At 37.9% G+C, this 25,530-nt stretch overlaps 1 protein-coding gene across 9 annotated transcripts in view; it reads left to right on the top strand.

The window, feature by feature from the left end:
• CPEB3 (cytoplasmic polyadenylation element binding protein 3) overlaps positions 1 to 25,530 on the top strand; it is a 202,846-nt gene that overhangs the window by 76,464 nt on the left and 100,852 nt on the right. For all 9 annotated transcript variants that reach the window (XM_064595022.1, XM_045878420.3, XM_045878417.3 and 6 more), the window contains one exon: positions 8,399 to 8,455. In XM_064595022.1, the coding sequence (XP_064451092.1) occupies positions 8,399 to 8,455 (57 nt within the window). The remainder of the gene's footprint in view (positions 1 to 8,398; positions 8,456 to 25,530) is intronic.

The raw sequence follows: 25,530 nt of genomic DNA, 5'->3' as shown, positions 1-25,530 counted from the left end.
AAAAGATGTAGACATCTAGGTGAATAGAGCTTAAGAGAAAGGTGGTAGGCTAGGGGACGTACCATGTGGCTTCCCTATGAGTCTGTCCAAAAACACTTCCTTCTACTCCATCCTGTTTTTCCTCCTACTTTTAATATCTTCTTCTCCCACTTGACTATGGGAGCACTTTTCTGAGTGTTTCAAAACTCAAGTTACAGAATCATAGGTTTTTTGTATGCTTATTTTGTTTTTTTCTTCCTGGAGCTTGATTTTCTTTAGAAAAAAAAAAAACAAACAACTTTCTTACTCAGTGTGGGAATTTCAAATAGTATGTTACAAAAACAAAAAGGAAAGTGAGAAAACAATCTGAGACTTACTACCTAGAGATAGCAAAGATTATTATTTTTATTAACATCTTTCCAGGCATTTTTATATTCTCTTAGCAGGAGATTAAATTTCAACTCACCCTGACTTTGCAGTCATTCAAACCTGGGTTTGAATCCTGGTTCTGCCTCTAGTTGACTGTTGATCTAGATAAGTCAGTTAGCCTCTTCAAAGCCTTAGTTTCCTCATCATTGAAATTAAGCACCCACTTCATGGAGTGGCTGAAAAGGTCAGATAAAGTTCCTGAGGTGAGAAACTGCTCCGATGTTATTTATTTAGTTAGTTAGTTTTGACTGGCAGTGGCAGTGGTATGCTACTGCCTGGCCTGGGTAATAAATTAAACCTTATATTCCTACAATATTTACTTCCTTCTAGCTAGACTGTAGCTAAATGTCAAAAGCTTTCAAATGCAAGTTGTCAAAATTTTGTATTTGCCATAGATAAGTAGTGATTATTGAAGGATAAACATTTTGTCATTATAAAAAATCACCTGAAGGAGAAAGGAAAATAATCCTAAGTTATGTTGGCTTTCCAAAATTGTGTATCTAAATCATGTAAAGAAAATATAACAGGATATCACATTCATTAAAAATAAAGTACTTCATGATGTATTTAAAATGAACCTGATGAAATATGTTCACAGCAATATTTCATCTTAGAAATGTATGCAATGAGGGGCACCTGGGTGGTTCAGTTGGTTAAGTGTCCGATTCTTGGTTTCAACTCAGGTCATGATCTCATGGTCGTGGGATCGAGCCCCACATCTGGCTCTGAGCTCAGCGTGGAGTCTGCTTCAGATTCTCTCTCCCTCTCACTCCCACTCACTCTCTCTCTCTCTCAAATAAATAAAATCTAAAAAAAAAAAAAGTATGCAATGAGAAATCCCTTTATTCAACTGTTTTCTTGAATCAAGGGGAAAAAACGCTTAGTGGGAGAAATGACAGAATAGGAAGTTCAGAAAGTAATAAGACTTCTGTTTTAGTAAAGACCTTTTTTTTTTTTTTTAAGATTTTATTTATTTATTTGACAGTGAGACAGCAAGAGAGGGAACACAAGCGGGGAGCGGGAGAGGGAGAAGCAGGCTTCCCACGGAGCAGGGAGCCCGATGCGGGCCTCGATCCCAGGACCCTGGAACCATGACCTGAGCTGAAGGCAGCCGCTTAATGACTGAGCCACCCAGGTGCCCCAGAACTTTATTTTTTTAGAGATTTTATTTGTTAGAGAGAGAAGGAGCAGAGGGGAGGAGCAGAGGGCGAAAGAGAGAGAGAAGCAGACTCCCTGCTGAGGAGGGAGCCCGATGTGGGTCTCCATCCCAGGACCTGGAGATCATGCATGACTTGAGCCGAAGGCAGCCACTTAACCGACTGAGCCACCCAGGTTCCTTTAGTAAAGAACTTTAACAGTTTTTCAATCACATTTATACTTATGCTCAGTAAAACCAAGTCAGCCTTGAAGATGTTTGTAGGAAATATTAGAAGGTGTCTACCTCCTTCCCCGTGATAAAAATGTCAATGTAGGGGCGCCTGGGTGGCTCAGTTGGTTAAGCGACTGCCTTCGGCTCAGGTCGTGATCCTGGAGTCCCGGGATCGAGTCCCGCATCGGGCTCCCTGCTCTGCGGGGAGCCTGCTTCTCCCTCTCCCACTTCCCATGCTTGTGTTCTCTCTCTCGCTGTGTCTCTCTCTCTGTCAAAATAAATAAATAAAATCTTTAAAAAATAAAAAATAAAAAATAATAATAATTATCCATTGTCTCTTACCATATTATGTATGACTTTTCCTATTGTTTATTTGAGAGATTGCCTCCAAGAAATGAGAAAGATGGTTTTGAGAAGGGTGATCAACTAATGAAAACTGTCCTTTCTTTTCTAAGTGCAGAAATCCTTGGGGTGGTAGAGATATGAGTGAGGCCTGGGAGAGAAGAATTGTCCTCTGCCCTCTTTTCAGGTGGGCTGAAGGGAAGGAAGTCCACAACTTTGCTTATAACTATGACGATTAAAGGGATTTCTGGCATTGGGAGAGGTAGGATTAAAGATCAGGAAAAAGCGGGCCCCTGGGTGGCTCAGTCGGTTAAGCGTCTGCCTTCAGCTCAGGTCATGATCTCAGGGTCTTGGGATCAAGCCCTTTATCGGACTCCCTGCTCAGCAGGAAGTCTGCTTCTCCCTCTCCCTCTGCCCCTCCCCCCTACTCATGCTTTCTCTCTCAAATAAATAAATAAAATCTTTAAAAAAAATTGTTTGCTGTAAAGACAGGGAAAAAGTTCATCTCTGTACCCTTCTTATAGGTGTTCCCCAGCTTGCTACTAATGATGAAAGTTTACCTAGCCACTGGGGAACCCCTATGAAAACCCAGGGTCATTACGTTTGATTAATCATAGGCTCCCTTAGGATTAACATTCAAAAAGTACAAAGTGATGAAAGGAGGAATAATAGGGAAATACCAACTACAGAGTGTTGGGCAGCGTAGGTGACATTGTGAAGCAAGGTCCATCCCCTGGTTGGGGTAGCACAGTATAGCAGATATCTTGACAGAGTCCCCTTTCCGTCATCCCATGTAGTCTCCCTCTTACAACAGAAGGGTAGACCTGGCTGACTACTTGGGGGTAGTACCTGATGAAACATTTCTATATATTTGAATTTTCACTTTCCTCACTATTCATGGAACTGAAATTTGAAAAATGAAAAGAGCAGGTGTCAGTTGAGAACTGATATTGAAAGGTTTGCTTTTCAAATGTATACTGAATCTGGGGAAAAAAATAGCTATCTTCTGATAATAGTGCTTTAAAACATTTAAATTGACAGAAACTTGGAAGAAATAAATGCCACCCTTTTGGTATTATGGAAGCATTTTTCTTTATGCATCATAATTTAAATTTAGTATTGTATAGCCTTTCACAAAATTGGCCCCTTTTGTGGAATGTCAGGGTTCCCTTGTTTCAGAAAAAGTGCATCTTCATTACATTTAGTTTGTTCCAGAAAAATATGCTGTCTCTTTACTTACTTGCATTGTTGCTCCAGTTCTGTTTTTGTGCTACCTTTGGCCCATAGCAGTTTGTCTTGTGTACAAGTTAGCAGAGTCCACAAATTGTTTGGGGCACAGGTTCTGAGTTAGCAAGAAGTGATCGTTCTGTTTCTATACAAGAGGAGGACAGTAAATACAAGTTGAGTGATTTTTTTAAAAATAAATATCTCCCATTAATTGACCCAGTGGTCCTTTCTATATAGCAGTGTAATCACCTGAAGAGTTTTATTTATTTATTTTAAGATTTATTTATTCATTTTAGAGAGAGCGTGAGCAGGGGGAGGGGCAGAAGGAGAGGGAGAGAGAATCCTCAAGCAGAACCCCTGCTGAGTGCAGAGCCCGACACACCTGCCACCCCAGGACCCTGAGAGCATGACCAGAGCCAAAATCAAGAGTTGGATGCTTAACCCACTGAGCCACCCAAGCGCCCCTATCTGAGAGTTTTAAACAAATGATTTAACTATTTTAGAGTATAGCCTGAAATGAGGAAACATAGGAACAAAGGATTGATAGCATGCCAAAAATTATCCACTACTGGTATGAAAAGAAACTAGAATTTGACCTCAGGTCTAAGCTCATAGCTTTTGCTTCTTGGTTCTTTGGAACATATTTAGAATACTTTAGTGCCAAAATTTTATCATTTTTCCTTAAAAGGACTTTAAAACACCATTTTACTGTATTCTTACATAATATAGTATTTCATCTTGTGGATACTTTTTCTGAAGGAATGTATCTTCAATTTTATAGAGAAAATTGGTGGAAAATACAACCCAGCAGAAAATGCATTTTTCTTATAACCTTTTCTAGAATACAGCACTTATATTCTATTACGTGAAGGTCTCTGAAGGACTTCACTTTTTTAGAGCAAATAGGGATGATTAGAGGAAGATACAGCAGTTATTCCCTATCTCGTAACATACTGCAGAAGTGAAGAGATGACTTTCATAATTACGGATTCATAAAATTTCCAGGTTTTATTTTGGACATATAAAAATATAGGTTGGTTGGACCCTGAAACTTTGAATAACAATAGAGGTCATTTTTTTTTATAACTAGCCTCTTAAATATGAATGTGACTTGAGCTTATGAGACTGTGATTTTCACAGTCTGGATAAACATACATAATCCTATTCTCCAGCTTCTCCCTCCATCCCCTCACCCCCATTTATCAGGCCCTGTGCAGTGGGGAAAGTGGGACAGTCTCAGATTTCCACAGCATCATTTAACTCTGTAAAACCAAGTATGCCTTTCAGTTTTTGAAACCTTATATTTTATACCACACTTAAAAGATAGCTGGCTGACAAGAACAATTTAAAAATAGCAGACCATGGACAGGTGACAAAATGTCACGCTGGCAGCACCAGACTGCATTAACAAAAATCACCAGATGTCACACACTTGATTCTATTTTCACAGCTGATTAAGCAGCAGCAGTATTTGGTGGACAAAAGGAAGAAAAAAGAAATGGCCTCATCTGAATTTGGAATCCGTTTCTCTCTTGCTGTTATATATTTTCTCCTTCAAAATCTCATAATAACTATAAAATTTAAGATGCAAAATATATTAAGAAAAAACATAAAATAATTCTACTTTTAGAAAGGAATCTTTACACATAAACACTCCTTAAACTGGAAGACTATAAATCAAAATGTTAACAGAGCTTGTCTTTAATTGGTGATCTTATTTTTTGCATTTTTTTGTATCATCTATTCTTTCTCCGATGAAAATATATTGCATTTTATAATCTAAACATTAATTTTTGAAGAGGTAAAGAAAGTAGCTTAAAGAAGCCATAAGTGTGGTTTTACTAGAAAGAATTTGCATTTAGTTGTGAAACAGATTGTATTTAAATCATTGGTTCTGATGGGTCTGGCATGACACAGAGTCTCTTATAAAATCTTTTGTGGATGATGTTGATCCACATAGCCACTGAAGTCAGAAAGACTAACAGAATCAGGGAGGATACCAGGAAAGGCAAAAAGTTTTCTGCTTTTCAGCAAATCCTGATGCCTTCATCTACAAAACGTTGCCTAAGGCTCTTTTTTTTTTTGCTGCATCTTTAGAAAGATTGAATTGGAAGTCATCAGTGTGGGCTAGGAGACGATAATCAGAAAACTACTGAGCTTCCTCTCAGTTTCATCTTTTCAAGCTGAAAACTCCTAAGACCTGGAAAGAGCCCAAAAAGGACCCAGCTTCTGGAGGACTGCAGAGAGTGATACCCTTTAAGTGTGGGAACAGCAGTGCTTCCAGAAACATATAAAAACTATTATTTGATGTAGCGATTTTAAAACCACATAATTCTTTACCATAAACGATTGTAGCACGGTAAATAAAAGAAGTTTAATGAAGATCAACTAAATTTGGGCTTGCTTGGTTTTTGTTTTTGTTTTAGAGGGGGCAGGAAGGGCAGAGGGAGAGGGAGAGAGAGAATCCCAAGCAGGCTCCATGCTGAGCCCAGAGCCAGATGCCAGATGTGGGCCTCAGTCTTACGATCCTGAGATCATGACCTGAGCCAAAATCAGGAGTCAGATGCCCAACCCACTGAGCCACCCAGGTGCCCCAAGGCTTGTTTAGTTTTCTTGATAACCCTTTATTATTTTAGGGGACACTCCTGGCTTTTTAGAAACCACACCCACGTCTGAATATTCCTTGGTCAGAGATTGAAGAGACCATCTCTATATGCCATTTCCTTAAGTTCTGCTGGGTAGTGATTTTGAACTCTTGTTGGGTTTTTAGGCATCCTTTCCAGTGACTATTTACTGTTACATTTGGATATCTCAGAATACAATGAGTAAATCACATCTCGTTTTTATGGATGTTAGTATTTGGTGGTAATGAATCCAAAATAAGGTCTTGATTATCTGAAAATAATAGAATATTCATACAGCTAACTAAAACCACAATGTAAATTCTCCCTACTGAGCCACAAGCCTTATTCTCAGGACAAATTTTCCTATTACAGGTTTTGATCAAGGTGGTGTAGGAGGTAGCACTCGTTGCATATGGGGTAGACCATAATCTTTAGAGACTCTGAAATGACTTAGGAGATGGAAAAACATAAGACACAGAGTAATTACATGTATAGATACTGTTAAATGTATCTTTAAACAATGGGTAGTTTCTGAAACTCCTCACAATTAGCTTCTAGTAAGTATGAAAAGATCTATGAAATCAATAAAAAATAAAACAGGCAATTCTATTATTTAAAAAATGGCTCTTTACTAATAGGATGATTTTAAATATATTCTAAAAAATAATTTTACTGTAATATAAATGCTAGCAAAATAGTTTCCATAAAATTAGAGCTAGATGTATATAATATCTTTCTCCTAATAAGTTTAAAATAATAAAAACTAAAAATAATTTTTATTGACAGTCCTATAATGCTTCGTGGTAAAATTAGAATTATCTCCTTAGAATCCATCAATTGTTGATGATTTATCCATTCTTAATTTCTCTCTCTTTCTCATACACACACACACACACACACACACATCCAACAGTACAAACAACATTACACTTATGAGGGTTTTTTTCCCCTTATCCCTTAATATGAGATGACCTTTCAATAATTACTGTGACCTCAGGGTTTTTAAGAGATTAGGATGGCTTTGTCTAGGCAAAAAATTGATTTGGCTGAGAATTCATTATTCCTTTTTATTTGAAGCAAATGCTCTGTTTTGGCCACTGTGATTTTTCTCTTTTGGGCCAGAAGAGCTCGATAATGCTGTTTGCCTCCAGTACCCCACAACAGAGATTAATACCAAATGATGACTGACCTTTTGCAATTATTTATAACACTGTATTTGTTGTAAAAGTCAATCACTTCCACATCTCCAGCATTCTCTCTATCATCCCCCCATACTGTTGACATGTATTTAAACAGTAGTAATGACATAAAATTGACATTTTTCTGAGAATTTCATGATAACCTTTGATCTAATTGGACATGAAGACCTTTGCAGAACCAAGGTCATATGTATATTAGCTTTACACAAAAAGCACTGTATCAACAATTACTTTGTTGAAGAGCTTGGTCAAGAAAACCTAAATTCATTTTTTTCCATATAAGGCTCTCTGTTTCATCATTCTTTTACTATATCTACCTCCTTTTCCCAAATAATTCATGAAAAACATACCAATGGCGTGCATCTTCCACTCTTAACCCTGGAGGCTATTCGTTAAAACATGTTTCAGACTTACCATCTTACAGACCAGAGGTTGGCAAACTTTTGTCTGTAAGGGGCCAGAGAAAAAATATTTTAGGCCTGTGGTTCATATGGTCTCTGTCACATATTATTCTTTGTTTTTTAGTTTTTATTTTTACAACCCTTTAAAAATGTAAAAATGATCCTTAGCTCAGAGGTGTACAAAAACAGGCAGCCAGTCAGTGTGGGCAGACGTTTGAAAACTGTTACTATAAGAATGAAGGTCTGGGGGTAAGCATTATGCCCAAGGTCATAAAACTAGTTAGTGGTAGGGAAAGGATAAGAACCCTAGATTTTTAGGCGGGTCGTTTTTCCCCACTATACCTATCGTATAAATGTTACCATCTTTCTTCTGGTTGCCATTCTGATAATTATGTTGCATTTTTGAGCCACTGTGAAACATTTATCTTTTATTTCCTCTAAGCTTCAAGTTTATATTCATTATTTTGCTGCTTGAATTTGAAGGGCAGTATGAATGGTTGTTTAAATAAAATGCTTAATCCAATTAGCATGTTTAAATCGGAATGCGAGAGATGCTTTAAAATTTCAGTATAAGGGAAGCTTCTTTTTCATTTTGTTTTATTTATTTGTTATTGAGATTTTGGCTTTGTTTTTAAGATTTTTTTCATTTGTATGTTTTATGACTTGATTTAAAAACTGTTGTAACTGCTATGGCCTTGTTATAGATTATAGCATTGTTGTGGATTAATCTGTTTTAGCTTTTTATAATGTTTATCTTTTACAATGTATTTGAAATTATATTAAGCATTCTTTTCTTTGTGCTTAAAATAAAATTATTTTATTTTTTAGGACGCATGGGAATAAATTTCCATCATCCAGGAACAGATAATATTATGGCACTTAACAGTAAGTCTTCATATGAAATATTCTATAAAATTAGCAGTCAAGGCTACAGCATGAATTTTCACTTTCTTAATTGTTCATTACATTTCAACCTTCCACTTAGAGCGGGATGGACCATTATTCTATCCCTGTGGTTCTCGAAGTGGGGTCCCTGGACCAGCAGCATCAGCATCATTTGGGAACTTAGTAAAAATGCAAAATCTCAGGCCCCGCTACAGATGGGCTGCATCAGAAACTTTAACGATGGGGCTGAGAAATCTGGGTATTAACAAATTCTATAGGTGATTCTGATGCAGGCTAAAAGTTGAGAACTGCTACTCTGTACTAGGGGTTGACAAACTACAGCCCTTTGAGCCAAATCTGGCCCATTGGCTGGTTTAAAGTTTTACTGAAACACAGCTACGCCCATTCATTTATTTTTTGTGCCACAAAGCTAGCTATTTTTGTGCCACAGTGGCAGAGCCCAAAAAGCCTGAACTATTTACTATCTGGCCCTTTACAGAGAAGTTTGCAGACCCCTGCTGCATACCATTGGGGTGGGGGAAGGAAGGAGGAGAGGAAGAAAGGAGACAGGTGAAGGGAGAGAGAGGGAGTAAGGTAGAGAATGTGAATGAATAGATCAATTTATTTATATATAACTCAGACTTTTCTCATTTTGGTAGATAGCCAACAAGTGCTTCTAACTGGACATCAGGGGTCTCCCATTAGTGGAATTTGTGTGGTATAAGTGGTCAGCAGCTGTGCAGGTTAGAAATGGTTTTGTCAGTGTAATTGTTGGATTGAGTTCTGGAACATTAAAACCTAATTAACCAGAAAGTCATTGTATTAGTTAATACTGGAAGAAATGTCTGGCTGGCATCAGTTCTTCTTCCTAGTGTCTGTGGACCAAATAGCTTTGCAAAACAGTCTCTAAATAGAAAATGTCAGTTATTAGAAGGACCATAAAAGCCATTGAATCTCTCAGGACTTAGGTTTTTTTCCTCTGTTAAATGAGTGACAACAAATTGTTCCCTGTCATCCTCCCAGATGTACAAACTGACTGTGGATACACATGGGAGACATACTGGGTAAATCTAGGGATGTGTACAATATTACTCCTTTCCTTCCTACCATTGGAGTTCCTTAGGGCAGATTTTATCTAAGTTATCTCTAAAATACGTATTCCGCATTTCTTTTGGTTCTGACATGTAGCCTACCTCGCAGCGGCCACTGCTGAGAACCACTTGCAGAACTTGATGATGCAGGTCCTAATCCACTGCATGCGTATTTTGTTCTAAATAGCTAGTAGTATTCCCTCTTTTGGAGGGTCTTGGAAACTGTAAAAATTCCAGACTATCCACCTCTATTTTCTAATTTCTAAAAGAAAGGTCACTTTACCGTTAGATTATGGTACCTCTATTTTTTTTCCCTAGAATCAGGCACATTGGGGTGAGGATTAATAAACATGCTTAACTTGCTGAGCCTCAGCAGTTTTGTGAGTCTTTGTGGAAACACTTCAGTGAGGTGATGGGATCTAGAGTTGAATGTAAATGGAAAAAACAGTATGGTAGTATGTCTGTCTGAAAGGATGAATGTGTATTTTAGAAAAGACCTGATTTGCTGTGGTATGAGTCCTCTTTCGCAAGAGGGAGAGGATATAATTTACCATTGTTCTGTGTATAAAATGAAGCTAAAAGACACTTTTCTTTTTAAAAGGTTTTGATTCTCTTTGATTTGATTCTCTTTAATTCTCTGCTTTTAAATAAGATTTTGTTTATGTTCTTTCCAGTTTGTGCATGATGCTTAAATTCCTCTTTTAGCTTCTAAATTTCCTCATCTGTAAGAGAAGGGGACTGAATTAGGTCATCTTTAATGATTGTTTTCAGAATGAAGATTCTGAGTCTGTAATATATTTTTATTTTCTTATTTTTACCTTCTACTTTTACTATTTTTTTAAGTACGCTCTATGCCCACCCAGTGTGGGGCTTGAACTCCCGACCCTGAGATCAAGAGTTACATGCCCTAACGATTAAGCCAGCCAGGCGCCCCATGTAATATTTTCTTAAAGTACCAAAAGGGTCATTTTGCCAATATCTATATCAAATGTTGATGAATTATGCATATTTACTACATTACGGCAAATATGAGAGTATATCTATCTTCAAATGAGTCTGGGTGCTGCCCTGTAGGCTCCTCAAAGTAAACCATAAAAACAACCAGAATTTGACATTTGCTCTCTTTCAAAGTTGACGCCAACTTGAAATGATCAGAATAAACAAAATATCCTCCTTGGTAGATCCTTGTGAGACCTACAGATTTTGACAGACTTGCTGTGATAAAGCTTTTCTTCCCTTTTGTGTGGTTGAGCCTAACTCATCCGGTGACTTACATATGTGACACATGCACAAGCACATCTGGGTATTGTCTTTCCTTTTATATCTACCATTTGTCGGCCCAACAGTTATTGTCCTGTGACTTGTCTGTCCTTCCTTCCCCTCAGTGTTCATATAGACATAACTGAAATCACTGAAACTTTATTGGTGCTTATTGAAAGGGACAGGGTTGAATTGTATTTTCAGACAAGAAGGGACTGGCTGAGAAAATTAAAGACAATTGAATCAAGCTTAAATTTAAAAAAAAAGAAATGTCAGTTATAGTTCCTTCTTTGTTACCCTTTCTTACTTTATTTTTTCCCCTTTTTTGCTTTACAAAATCTATGCTTCCTAATTCTGTACATAATGCTGCCATTCATTGTGTCTTCAAAAAACTTCCATCCTTATTTTATTTCCTTGACCTTACCAAACCGAAATCTCTTCTGAAGACACCGTGTTCTAACCTCTCCTGACTTGAGGGGAATGACAGAGGTGCCATGGTGAGAATTCTCACTCCTCAGTGCTACTTCCCAGCTTTGAGTGGGCCAGTTTCCCATGTTTTGGTGTTCTTAGAGCATGTCTTCCAGTTATACTTTCCTCTGAGAATCACTGCCCCTGATGTCATCAAGAAGACAGAAAATGGGAGTGGAGGATAGGATACTAACTTTAGAAAATGGTAACCCTATAGACATGTAGGGTATGGAAGAACTAGCAAGATTTGTGTGAAACCAAAGAATCTACTGATTTTTCCTATTCAAGACCATGAATCTAGTAAGAATTAGCAGGCCCGCCTTTGGGGAGGAAACTAAGAGACACATCTAAATTGTGGCTTTTCCCCAAAATATTAGGTCCTTAAGCATTATAGAGTATGGAAGGGACGATTGGGGGAAGAAATTCTGATCCATCAGTGAGGCCTGCCACTTGTCTGGTATTTCCAAAATAAAATTAGTTCTGAAGCAATATGTCCCTTCCATTTAAACTGGTAATATATTTTTTCTTAACTTTGTAATAATTCTGTCCTTTCATCTCTTCACATTTACATCAAAAACACTAGAAGTTTGCATAATGTATTTTTATTTTTCCTGCTGGAGGAGGAAGGAGGCTACTGAAAATGCTTCCAGCTATATATGTAGTAGTTCTATCAGTCAGATTTTTTCTAACACCAGCAGTACCTTTTCGTTTTGTTTTGTTAAACTCTTAGGTATGGAGTTGAGTTTAGCAGTTGTGGCCTTGTATAGGATTGATACCTGATTTTGGTGATTTTTCCTCTATTATGATGATCCTCTGAAAAGGATATTGGTACCTCCATGATTAGTCAGGTGAACCAAATTTATGGTCAAATTAGTGTTCAAAACCAAAATGCCTGGTCTGGTAATTTACTCTAAGAGATAATCACTGCCAAGTGTATCTACTTTATGTTTCTTGACTGGTCAGCTCTTCTTTTTCCAAGTAGAGATTGGGCTTGGAAAACCAGTTTAATATCAGAAAGTTCCTTGGTGATATGAAATTGGATACAGGGAGAAGTGTTGCAGAAGGGGTGGATCATTCAGCTTCAAGAAAGCATCCTCCAAGCAGGCTGGAAGGCATGCAGAACCTGAGGATGGAACAGTAAATTAGCATAGCCAAGAAAAGCAGTTCTGCTTCTGTGCCTCACAAGCCATATGACCTTAGGGCCACATTCTTCACTCCTCTGCCTCTGGTTTCTTCCCTAGAAAATGGAGATAGTGACCACTGAAGTGGCCATATATAAATCTTGTAAAGCTTAGCATAGTGCCTGACTAGGAGATAATGCTCTGGTGAGCTGTTGTTGTGATTGCTTGCATCAGCTTTATTGCTGCCTTTTAAAGATTTTTTTTTTTCCTTGCGTGTGACTTCCCAAACATGAGTCTATATTATATTGGTTGTTTTTAAATAAAGGTTTTCCTGATGTGATTTAAGGCAGCACACCTACGAGTTGCTCATAAGCTACAATGACTGTACCAGGGTACAATGCCACTTCTTTTTTTATGAATCTTTTTTTCAGTATGAAATGCCTTCTGCCTCTGTCCCCTGACTTTGGGACATGCACCTTCTTTGCGGCCTAGAGTTGCTCCATCTCTAGTGACGTTTGGCACCTTAAAGGTGCCATACTGTAATTTTTGTAATGTAAAATGGCGTAGTCGTTTTAGGCTACATTTTGGCAGTTTCTTAAAAAGTTAAACATATACACACGCAAAGTTAAACATACACCTACCATATGATGCAGCAGTTCTGCTCCTAGAAATTTACTTAAGAGCAAAAATGAAAATATATGTCCATATAAAGATTGTATGCACATGTTCAAAGCAGCATTATTCATGATTGCCAAAATTATAAATAATCCATATGTTTCTCAATTGGAGAATGGATAAACAAATTGTGGTACATTGATACAATGGAATACTTCCAGCAATAGAAGGAAGTGAACTATTGATACATGTAACAACATGAATGACTCAAAATAATTATGCTGAGTTGAAAAGCTGGACAAAGAGTATGTACTAGGTGATTCCATTAATATAAAATTCTAGAAAATGTAAACTAATATGGAGCTTCAAGGATATTTTGAAGTAATATTGTCTCCCTTTTTTCAGAGGACCTATGTAAGGGCTTAGATCTTGGAGGAGTCATGTGATCAGGATGGCAACTAGCTGAGCAAGTCTCTGAATCTCCTAAGTCTCTCCTTGTTTAAGAACCTGTAAGAGCACAGTTAGGATACTCTACCTCATTCTTTTGTGAGATTTAGATGAGATTAGGTACATGTACAAATAAGGTATCACTACTGCTATGTTTGGAAAGTAGGGGCATAGTCTTATTCAGAGAAGATACGCCAGAGAATGATTTTTTTTTTTAGACAATAGTTTTGTAATGTAACAGTGTTTCAATTTTATTTAAATTAAAAGCTTTCTTGGCATTTGTTTTCTGATCTCTTTCAGTTTGTAACTAGAGTCTGTTATAAGTTACAGGAGGTGAAGTTTTAAATTTTTAATATCTTAAACCACAAAGACATTCACCTGCTTGAGAAACTCTGAGGTCATTGATTGTTAAACAACTTATGCAAAGCTGATGCACCAGGAAACTTGGAGCTTTAGTTTATGCTGTCTTCCACTTTTTTCCTCTTGAAAATATTTTGGAAGATTTTGCTTATATTTCTGTTTGAACTGTGGGCTGCTAGAGCATTTGTTGAATCAAAAGAGGAAATGTGAAAGGGTTTTTCTCTGAACTTTCAAGTTGGGCAGAGACTCCTGTGTGGTTGCAGGGCTTCCTTTTCCTCCTCCCTTTCTTTCTGTGCTGGGAGTAAGCTCCTTGGGGAAAGGCTCAGCTGAGAGGAAGTGGCCGAGAGGGAGCTAAACACATGATGCTTTTATGCCAGAATGGGAAGAGAGCCAGGTTTGCTAGAATCCCAAATGGAATTTTCCAAAATTTGAAGAGTACATTGTATTTCTGCTCACCATGAGTGGATATAAGTAAATAATTTTTTAGCAGAGTAATGAGATAGTGAAGGAATTATTTTGAGATTCTCAGATTAAAGACGTCATCTCTGAGTATTTTGAACTTTTAGAGACAAGATCTAGTGCTGTTGTTTCCATATGAACAGATTTAGGAGTAAAATTAGCATACAGCTGTGGCATGAATATATTGTAAAAGATGGCTAATTTAAAAATGAAAAACAGTAACTATAGGGATATGTAATGTTCTCTAACTTTTAAGTACTCAAGTTTCAAACTATATTAAGTGGGTGCTGTATGTGAATGTCGTAGGGGACCCAAGGGCATTGCTGTTTCTATTTTGACCTTCTCATTTACAGATGTGGAAGCTGAGGTTCCAGAGACTATGTGAATTGGGTAGGGTGACAAGGGAGGCAGGAGCAGAACCTTTTGCCTCCAGGTTGAGGGTGATAACCTTTTCTTTAAATACTTAATTGTTAAGAATGGTGTATTATTTTTATACTAGTTTAGCACAAACACACAAATTCATTGTCTTAGGGAAAATTTTCTTTTTTTCTTTTTTTTTTTTTTTAGATTTTATTTATTTATTTGAGACAGAGAGAATGAGAGAGAGCACATGAGAGGGGGGAGGGTCAGAGGGAGAAGCAGACTCCCCGCCGAGCAGGGAGCCCGATGCGGGACTCGATCCCGGGACTCCAGGACCACGACCCGAGCCGAAGGCAGTCACCCAACCAACTGAGCCACCCAGGCGCCCGGGAAAATTGTTTTTCTAATGTTACTTGTCACCTTGTTTATGCTCTGAATGCTTAATAAACTTTTCCTGAAAACAGAGCAATAAACCTAGTCTACATGGTCTGACATTGAACACTGTAAATAAGTGTAGTCTGAAATATTCTTGACTTATTAATTGGATTTTGGAAGAAGTTCCTTGTGTGTGTAACTGTGTCTAAAGTGCTAGGAATTGGGTGCTTCTGACTCAGTAATAAAGATACAGGAAACTGAAAAGTTACCTAATTTACCCTGCAGACCTCTCTGTTTGCTTTCTTCACTTGTGTAGGCTGTAGAACCTGGACTTCCCATTTATGGCACTCACCACACTTGTAATTAACTGTTTAATGTTGGTCTTTAATATGTATGCTTCAGGAGAGCTGAGACCAGCTTTTACCTCACAGCTCTTCACTGGCTTCAAGTGCAGTGCCAAACCTACTCAGTAGGTACTCAGTATTGGAGACCATAATGTATGGGGATTAACATAAGAATAAAAAATATATATATATATTGGAGACCAGAAGACAGGGAAAGATAGCTCAGAGAAACTGTGAAAAGCACAGTGTAACAGCCTTAGAGAATACCAGTCTACCTTAGTTCCATTATAAAGATTTGTTTTAACTCTTCTTTTGGAAGATGTTAATGATATATATGGATCTAGCAATTAACAGTTTACAAAGTGCTTTCTTAGACCTCTGTGCTTTTGTAATGCATATAATGGGTTGCCAGACATGGTCAAAATCCACTTTCCTGAACGCCACTTTTACCCCAGGATTCTTCTCTTATCCAAACAAAACATGGGTTATGTGATAAGAGTGATATATGAAATTGATATGCAGTTTTTAAGATAAAGCTGACAACTTCAAAGGGTATCCTAAGATTTTAATAAGTTTTCAGAATGCTCTGTGATTTGTTTCCCTCTGCTTTGGGGGCACTTGGAAAGAAAAGTTGAGAATCATGGTCATTCATTTCATCTTCATTGCAGCCTTGTTTAAAACATGGCAGTATCTTTATTTTCTGAAAAAGGTAAAGGAACTTGCTGATGTCCTGCAGCCAAGGAATAGTCATCTATGGCTTAGACATAAAAGATGATTCTGCCAACCAGCCCCTTAATCTAGTGTGACTTCTACTCTTTTGGATTTTCCAAAAAAAGATCACTTAGGTTTCATTTAGCTTCTTTAGTAACATTAGCTAAATAATACTTCATTGATTGTGGAGAATGAGTGCATTTCCAAAAGTGATCAGTTTTACTTTTCAGAACATAATCTTCCTTGTCAACGGCAGGAATTTTAACCACCCTTCCACTCAGGCCTTTCATATGTGCAGACAGGGAGTCTGAGACTTGAACAAAAACTTGGTATACAGGTGATCCCTAGGTAAAGTTAAGTAGGTGAAACTTTGCCTTCTCTGTTACCCTCTGCATACTTATACCTTTGTTATCTAACTAAAGGGGGTTTTCCCCCCAATATGGAAATAATGAAGTTTGGGGGGCCAAACAGAAATGAATGTAAATCCCGGATCCATCACTTATTTGCTTTGTGAACTTAGACAAGTTATCTCTGTTTTTTTAATTTTAAATGGAGTTATTAACCCCTTCTTTACAAACAGTAAGGTGAAGTGTGCAATGCTTCTGTTACCAGACCTGGCAAGAAATACACACCTAACAAATGCTAGGCTCTGCTTCTTCCCTCTTTTCCCCCTAGTCCCCGTTTTTTCCTTTTTGAGTTAGCAGTAATTCTTTTTCTTTTCTAATTAGTTTCATAGGTAGAATTTAGTGATTCATGAGTTGCATATACTACCCAGTGCTCATTATATCACATGCTGTCCTTAATGGCCATCACCCAGTTACCTCATCCCCCCACCCACCTCCCTTCCAGCAACCCTCAGTTTGTTTTCTAGAGTTAAGAGTCTCTTATGGTTTTCCTTCCTCTCAATTTTCATCTTATTTTATTTTTCCTTCCCTTCCCCTATGTTCATCTGTTTTACTACTGGGTATTTATCCAAAGGATATAAACAGTAATTTGAAGGGGCACATGCACCCCAATGTTTATAGCAGCAATGCCCACAATAGCCAAAATATGGAGAGAGCCCAGATATCCATCGACAGATGAATGGATAGAGAAGATGTGGGATACACACACACACACACACACACACACACGTATATGCACAATGGAATATTACTCAGCCATCAAAAAGAATGGAATCTTGCCATTTGCAACAACATGGATAGAACTAGAGGGTATTACGCTAAGCGAAACAAGTCAGTCAGAGAAAGACAAATACCATATGATTTCACTTATATGTGGAATTTAAGAGTTAGCAGTAATTCTTAATCCCAGCTATATAATCAAGGGAATAAAAATAGAAAATACCTGTGAACACTGTGCCAGAGACTGTAATTTAATTGATTTGGGATGAAACTTGGCTGTGAGCAGTGGACAAGGGGTGGATGGAAAAGAACAATTAGAAATTACCTCTTGGGAGATCCAGTGCCACTCCTCCTTGCTAACGTCTGTCTTTATCTGAGCATGAAGGAATCAAGTAGCATAAGGACTGTGCTATGCATTCCCTTCTATTCTTTATTCTCTGAGGTTTTCGCAAGTCCAGGTCAGAAAAGGAAGCTGTTTTGGGGAGGTCAGGGCAGGGGTGAAGTGAATGAGCAGCATTCCATGTTGTTGGAGCTCTTCCCAAATTCTCAAGTTATTTCTTTTCCATAATTTTCTTCCATGAAAGAACCCTCCTTCCCACATGAGAAGAGCCTTGTTCATGGGGAGGACACAAGGAACAGTGACCAGGGGGCTGGGCTTTTGGTTCTTATTAGACTCCTGAGCACACTGGCTCCTATTTTATTCACACTTTCTTCTTTCTGTATAATTCCCTACATTGTTTGGAGTTCAAAAGTGTAGGATTAGCAAGTATTGTTTGTCCTGAACAGTCTAGAAATTGATTTTTTATATAAAGTATGAAGAGACCTCATCAGATTTTGACATAGTAGTTCAGAGAAGATGGTTTGTTGAGAACATATGCCAAATATTTGGGTGCATACCTCTATAGTAGGCCTGACCTGATTTGGACAGATTGATCTGTGTAAAATACAAAATACTCTGGCATGTGGTTAGAATTCTCAGGACTTTTCTTGATTTCTTTCCTTTTTTGGTGGGGTGGGGCAGTTATTCTATCATTTAATAAAGTTCTGCTGAAAGTAAGGTGGTAGTTACTCTCAGTGGAATGCTATTGGGCTACAGATATGTGAAGGTGCATAGACATCACCTGATGTGAGTAGATGTGGATGCCCACTCTCTCCAAGTAGAGATAGCAGTATAATGCAGAGATTCTTCAGAGGTTTATTTCCAGAGAGATCTTGTTAGACATACAGATTTTGATTGAATTTTTTCTGCTTTCATGAGGAATTTAGGAAATGGGCTTAGAAATTCTAAAGTGATTACTTTGATAACATATCATATATTGAGATTCTATAAGTAACCTATATGGTAAACATACTTTGGAAACTAACTTAATACGGAGTATGCATGGATACTGCAAGATGGTATAGAGAAGCCTTGAACTTATATTTTCAATGAGATGGGAGAAAAATTATAGTGGGTGGAAAGGGACAAGGAGGTTAGGGGTTTCTTAGGGGCAGTGAAGAATAGATGTCAAGACATGGATATCTAGATTCTTATGCTGAACAGATAAGTGCTTATATTATATTGATACTGTGGGAAGAGTGGGTTGAATTGGTGTGACTGGAATATATGGGTCTGATTTGTAGAACAATAGGAATGAGGATCTGGAAGGTGGTTAGGGGACTTGGATGGTGAAGGGTCTTGGATGTTCTTATGAGAAGCTTGGGAAAGACAAGTGTTGTCTTACTGGAAAATTAGGTTTATCCAAAGGAGAATGTTTAGGATGATATGGGTTATGGAAAACCATTTCTTATGAAAAGTAGCTAAATATATTTTCTCTGTAAAAAAGAGAAAACCAAAAGGAGATAAAGGAATGACCCTCAAATAATAGTGGGATTAGGCTAGGGTCTGTGGTTAAGGATAGTAGAGAGGCACATGTTAGAAAGAACTTTCTACCTAGTAAGAATGGTCCTACCATAGAGTATAAATCCTTAGTTTTCTAATCATGTTCTCTGGAACCCCAGCATCCAAGGAGGTACTTTAAAGGCCACTGTGGGGAAGGATACATGACAGGTTGGGCTCTGGGTCCTTGTAATGCTTTGGGGAACAAATATCTCACATCTGTTGGGGTTCAGCTTTTGGAGGAGAGTTCTGCTTTAAAAAAAAATGGAAGAGGCTGAAGTGAGTCTTCTTAGTCTTTTATCTTAACTCTTGATTTTAAGGCATTCTGTTGAACCAAGTAGAATGCCTTTGTGTTGGTTAAAGAAGGAATTCCTGTTTTGTTTGTGAGATTGATTAAAATCTATAGGTTTCCTATAAGATTTTGTAAGCAGTGAAGCAGAACATTGCAAAAGTTCAGTTGTTTAGGATGCAGGATATAGTTTCATATATTATTAATGACAATTAGATTTTTCTGACCAATGCACAAAAATGCCTATTAAAAATACTGGTTTTAATTCATAAAATAGTAGTGTAATGATTAATAGAAAACAATAGTGGTGTGGTAGTAATAATAAAATAAAACAAAAAAAAATTGGAGAAGTTCCTTAAAGGATGATGAAGTTGTAGGAATTCTAAAGGGAATTTCTTAGTACTTTCGGGGACTTTAGAGGTTTGAAATACTGGCTCTTTGGTCTTGCTAAGTTACGAGTAAGGGCTTTTCAAATGTCCATGGACTGGTGTATTACTTTACTAGGGCTGCCATAACAAATAGCATAGGTTGGATGGTTTAAACAACAGAAATTTATTTTCTCACAGTCTGGAAGCTGGAAGTCCAAGATAAAAGTGCTGGCAGGTTTGGCTTCTCCTGAGGCCTCTGTCCTTGGCTGGCGGATGGCTGCCTTCTTGCTGTGACCTTCCTTGGCCTTCTCTGTGTTCCTGAGCATTCCTGGTATCTCCTCTTCTTATAAGGACACTAGTTCTATTGGATTAGGGCTCTACCCTTATGACTTCATTTAACCTTAATTACCTCTTTAAAGACCCTGTCTTCAACTAAATCACACTGGGGATGCTTCAGCCTATGTATTTTGTGGGTACCCATTTTAACCCATAACAACTGGTGAATAGATAAATTGTGGTATTTCCATACTATGGAATATTACTCAGTAATAAGGAGAAACAAAACATGAACACATGTAACAACATGGATAAATCTCAAAAACATTGAAGAAAGTCAAACACATTGATTCTATTAATATGAAGTTGTGGAAGGGGCAAACAAAACTATAGTACAGAAAGCAGATTAAGGGGCACCTGGGTGGCAGGGTTGGTTAAACGACTGACTCTTGGTTCCGGCTCAGGAAGTGATCTCGGGGTTGTGAGATGGAGCCCCACGTTGGCTCTGTACTCAGTGTAGAGTCTGCTTGAGATTCTCTCTCCCTCTCCTGCTTGTGCTCTCTCTCTCCCTCTAAAATAAAATAAATAAATCTTTTTTTAAAAAAGCAGATTAATGTTTGCTAGGGACCACAGGTTGGGGGATGGGATCAACAGCAAAGGGGCACAAGGAAGTTTTTTAGGAAGATGAACTGTTCTGTATGATGGAACACAGTGGTGACACAACTATATGTGATTACCAAAATTAGTCAAACTGTACATTTACAGGGGATGAGTTTTACTGAATGTAAATAATACCTCAACTTAAAAAAAGAATAAATGCCTTAGAACCAGTGTGGACCTGGATTCAGTCCCAGCTCTGTGTACCTGAACAGCCTGGAGCCAGTCATCCTTTCTGGGCCTCAGTTTACCCATCTGAAAATGTATATTATGATAGTTGTTTGTGTTGCTTTTTAGGCTTCCAAATTGAATAGAAGGATTTTTCTGAGAAAAATGGGTAAGAGTCAAAGTGAGCAGGGTAGGAAGAAGAGATTTTAAAACATCCAAATACTTTATGTGAATATAACAGTTGAAAATGTATCCCATCCTTTCAAGCATCATTTTTACCCACTAAGTTCATATTATTTGTGGAAAAATTGATCACTTTTCAATTATAATTTGCCAGATTTGGGAATCACTGGATTAAAAGTGTCTTCTCTGCCGTTATAAAGACAAAGATAGAGGAGCATTTATTGGACAAACTCCATTACTCCTGCTCTTTGGGAATTAATCTAATTAGGGAAAGGGAGTATTTTTGTACTAATCTTAAGCTCTTAACCCATCTTAGGTGGAATTTTTTCTAAGACCGACCTTCCTTCCTTCCTTCTTTCCTTCCTTCCTTCCTTCCCTCCTTCCTTCCAGAGAGAGGTAGAGGGAGAAAGAATCTCAAGCAGACTCTGCGCTGAGTGCAGAGCCCAACTCAGGGCTCAATCTTGATGACCCTGAGATCATGACCTGAGCTGAAACCAAGAGTCAGACGCTTAACTGACTGAGCCACTCAGGCGCCCCTTAGGTGGAATATTTTGTGTGACTAATACTTAGATGGAAGCTTAGCTGTTTGAATAGAATTTAATTTTGTATACTGAAATGGTATTCAAAACATAAGTTTATAAGGTTTTTTTTTTTTAAGAGAGAGAGGTGGGGGGAAGGGCAGAGGGAGAGAGAATCTTAAGTAGGCTCCACACCCCATGTGGAGCCTGATGCGGGGCTCAATCCTACAACCCTGAGATCATGACCTGAGCGGAAATCAAGAGTCAGACACTTAACTGACTGTGCCACCCAGCTGCCCCAAGTTTATAAGGTGTTTTTAAGAAACTCATTTTATTACAAGGGAAATAATTAACAATTTGTTCCTACAGTTGACTTTTAACAGTCTTGACCGACATTTCCAAGCCAGTTAGTAAAATGTTGTACTAAGGTCTTTATATCTTGTTCATTTGTTTTACATCAGTACAGCATCCCAGGGACTCTGCTTAAGTTCCTGAAATGATGCATGCTACTTTGATACACAATAGAATAGAGATCTTTCTCTTTCCCTCTTCCCTTTCCCTCTCTCCCCCCTCTCTGTCTCTCTCTGTCATTTTTGAGCCTCTGTGGTGGAATCTGTTTATGTTGTTACTTTGCTTAGAGCAACTTTAGAAAATTTGGGTGAATCCATGTAGCTGAAGAATTAGTTTAGATTTTAAAATCAGGTCATAACATGCTCTTGGGGAATCACATGTATGAGTGTAGCCATTTAATAATACTCAGTGCAAGCCAAGTCATAAAGAGTAAGAGATGATCCATTTTATTTTGTTGCCTCATATGCCTAATAAACCATAACATTTAAGTGAAAGTACCATTCATAATGTACTAGTCATTGATCATGTAGACTTATTTTTAGAATAACTCTGGCATATCCCATTGTAAAGTACATGTACCTTTTTATATTTATTGTGATGGATGAAAAATCTTTAATGCTTTCAATTTTAAATTATTCAGATTTATGATTTAAAGACTATAAAATGTTAGCATTATGGATTTTCTACATTAATTTTATAACCTTTTATCTTAGCGAAACAATCTAAAATGTGGTATTTTGTTTTTTATTGAACTGTAGCATACATACCAAACAATGCACAAATTATAAGTATATGTAACTTGATGTATTATTACAAGTTGAACACACCCATGTAACCAGTACCACCTAGATCAAGACCAAAACATTAGCAACACCCCAGAACCCCCGCTCAGAGTTATTCTGGTTAATACCCCTAGCCAAGGGTAACCATTACCATGACTTCTAAAAATTAAATGTACTTTTTTTGAGTTCTAAAAGTAATACATATGAAATGGTAAAAAGAATTTTATCTGTAATGATGATGATGGTTGACAAAGAAGAATTAAAGTTCTTGGAGGAACTACTTAGGATTTTGAAAGTATACCATATCTTCTTATATCTGGTATAAATCTATACTAGCATAAGATATATTATGCAGGTGGAATTAGTCATATTTGCTTCCCCTTTTTTTATGTGGGATCATTTTGTACCGACTCATATAAGTTTATGTGTCCAATATTTTTGTTTAAAAGTCATATTTGTTCTCAAGGGAAAGCACTACTTTTTGCTCCCAGATTTCTCTCCACAGAGTTCATTTCATTACCTTTCCCTTAGGGAAGAGTTTGACTCTAATTAGTCTATTCGCAAGTGGCCTTCATATGAGCAAATTTTTAATCACCAGCAGAGGTGGCATACATCCTAAAGGCCATCAAGGCATGTATTAATCCTTCCTTTGATTACACACTCAGCTAACAACCTATATTTGTTGAATACCAGGTTGGTACAGAGCATTCTACTAGGTGCATGAGAGGATATTAAAGGGAATACAAGATATTGACCTTGCCCTCTAGGAATTTAACAGTAGAGTGAGGTGGTTACAAGTGTGAACTCTGGAGCCAGAGTGCTTAGATTCATATTCCAAGTCCACCACTTCCTTGCTGTAAGATTTTAGGCAAGTTACTTAATTCTGCGTCCCATTTTCTTCATCTATTAAGAAGAAGCTAATAAGAATTCTTATGTCATAAAGTTATCGGGTCTATTAAATGGCATTAATACATGTAAAGCATTTGAACTGTTCTGGTACATAGCAAGTACTCATTAAGTGGTAGCTGCTATAATAATAATCACCATAGGGATCATAGATAAAATACTGAAAATAGAACCAGGGTAGCACATAATTAAATTCCACAATCGGGGCGCCTGGGTGGCTCAGTTGGTTAAACGACTGCCTTCGGCTCAGGTCATGATCCTGGAGTCCCAGGATCGAGTCCCGCATCGGGCTCCCTGCTCGGCAGGGAGTCTGCTTCTCTCTCTGACCCTCCCCCCTCTCATGCTCTCTCTCTCATTCTCTCTGTCTCAAATAAATAAATAAAATTTAAAAAAAAAATTCCACAATGAATGATGAAAACTGAAGCATCTCACATCATCACTTTAAATTGGCTGCCTATTCCATATGTTATCTTGCCCCCATATCAGTCACCAGGCCAGTGTGAGCCAATTTACTGTATTTGATTAGAAATGGAAAAAGAAAAAAAAATCCATAAAAATCATGAACTATTTAAGGAAACTTTGACTAAAACTCCCAAGAATGTCTTTTGCAAGTCTTACCCACCTCCCCAACTCAGGATGCTCCTTCTCACCCCCCAGACTAGATCTATTCACTTCATGTTCTCTATTACCTGAAAATTTGCCAGTTGAAGACTCGAGTGAACACCATTCTCATTTATCTTTTAGGGGTGTTAAGGTCTGATGAGTCATTTGTACCTTAGTATTTTAATCAGATTCTTTTTCATTGAGCATTTGGCCAGAAATCAGATATAATGAAAGAATGGGAATTTGTTGTTTGGGAGAGAAATGAGTAACTTTGAAATACAGAATGTTTTATTTCCTTCTCTAAAGGTTTGAGGTGGGGGTGTTGGGCAACATGACATCATTGGGCATGGGGATGGGGGAAAGGACAAAGAAATAATGGTATTATATCAAAACATACTTAATCTCTCTCTTTTTAAAAGGATTTTATTTATTTGAGAGAGAGAGAGAGAGAAAGCTCAAGCAGGGGTAGGGGCAGAGGGAGAGAATCCAAGCAGACTCAGTCCTGAGTGCAGAGCCCAACATGACCTGAGCTTGAAATCAAGAGTTGGATGCTCAACTGACTGAGCCACCCAGGGGCCCACATACTTAATCTCTTTTTAAGTGTTGGCTATTAGTATCAACTCACCCATATTATTATAAATGAAGTAAGCTTTTTGGGGGCCAAACTAGGAAACTAACTACCATTTATTATATATTCTATGGGGAGATTAATTCCAGGTTCTACATAATGAAAAGTATAGAGGGTCCTTAATTTTTTTTTTGCTTTTTGTTTTTTTAAGATTTTTTACTTATTTATTTGAGAGAGTGAGAGAGCACAAGCACGGGGAGCGGGAGAGGGAGAAGCAGATTCCCCGCCAAGCAGGGAGCCCGACATGGGGCTCAATCCCAGGACCCCTGAGATCATGACCTGAGCTGAAGGCAGATGCTTAACCGACTGAGCCACCCAGGCGCCCCTTAATTTTTTTTTTTGTAATACATACCTTTTGTAAGTGATGTAAACAGTACTGCTATGTAAATTCAGAAGGGATTGTGTTTGTTTGGTTTTTTTTTTAGAGATTTTTTATTTATGTATTTGACAGAGCGAGACAGAGAGAGAGGGGACACAAGCAGGGGGAGTGGGAGAGGGAGAAGCAGACCTCCCGCAGAGCGGGGAGCCCGATGCGGGGCTCGATCCCAGGACCCTGGGATCATGACCTGAGCTGAAGGCAGACGCTTAACGACTGAGCCACCCAGGCGCCCCGGGATTGTGTTTTTTTAAATTGAGAGTTATAGTGATGGAAGGAGTTAGGGAGAAAGTAGGGCTTGAACTGGAAAATCCTTTTTACTATTTATCTACTGGGAAAGTGAAGAGGCCAAATGT

This window comes from Mirounga angustirostris, unplaced genomic scaffold (assembly GCF_029215605.1).
Source record: "Mirounga angustirostris isolate CCGP_5_RB_7025 unplaced genomic scaffold, mMirAng1.0.hap1 SCAF_6, whole genome shotgun sequence".
In the NCBI taxonomy this organism is placed as follows: domain Eukaryota; kingdom Metazoa; phylum Chordata; class Mammalia; order Carnivora; family Phocidae; genus Mirounga; species Mirounga angustirostris.
The sequence above is the reverse complement of the archived record's forward strand: the minus strand, read 5'-3'. Positions and strand labels throughout refer to the sequence as shown.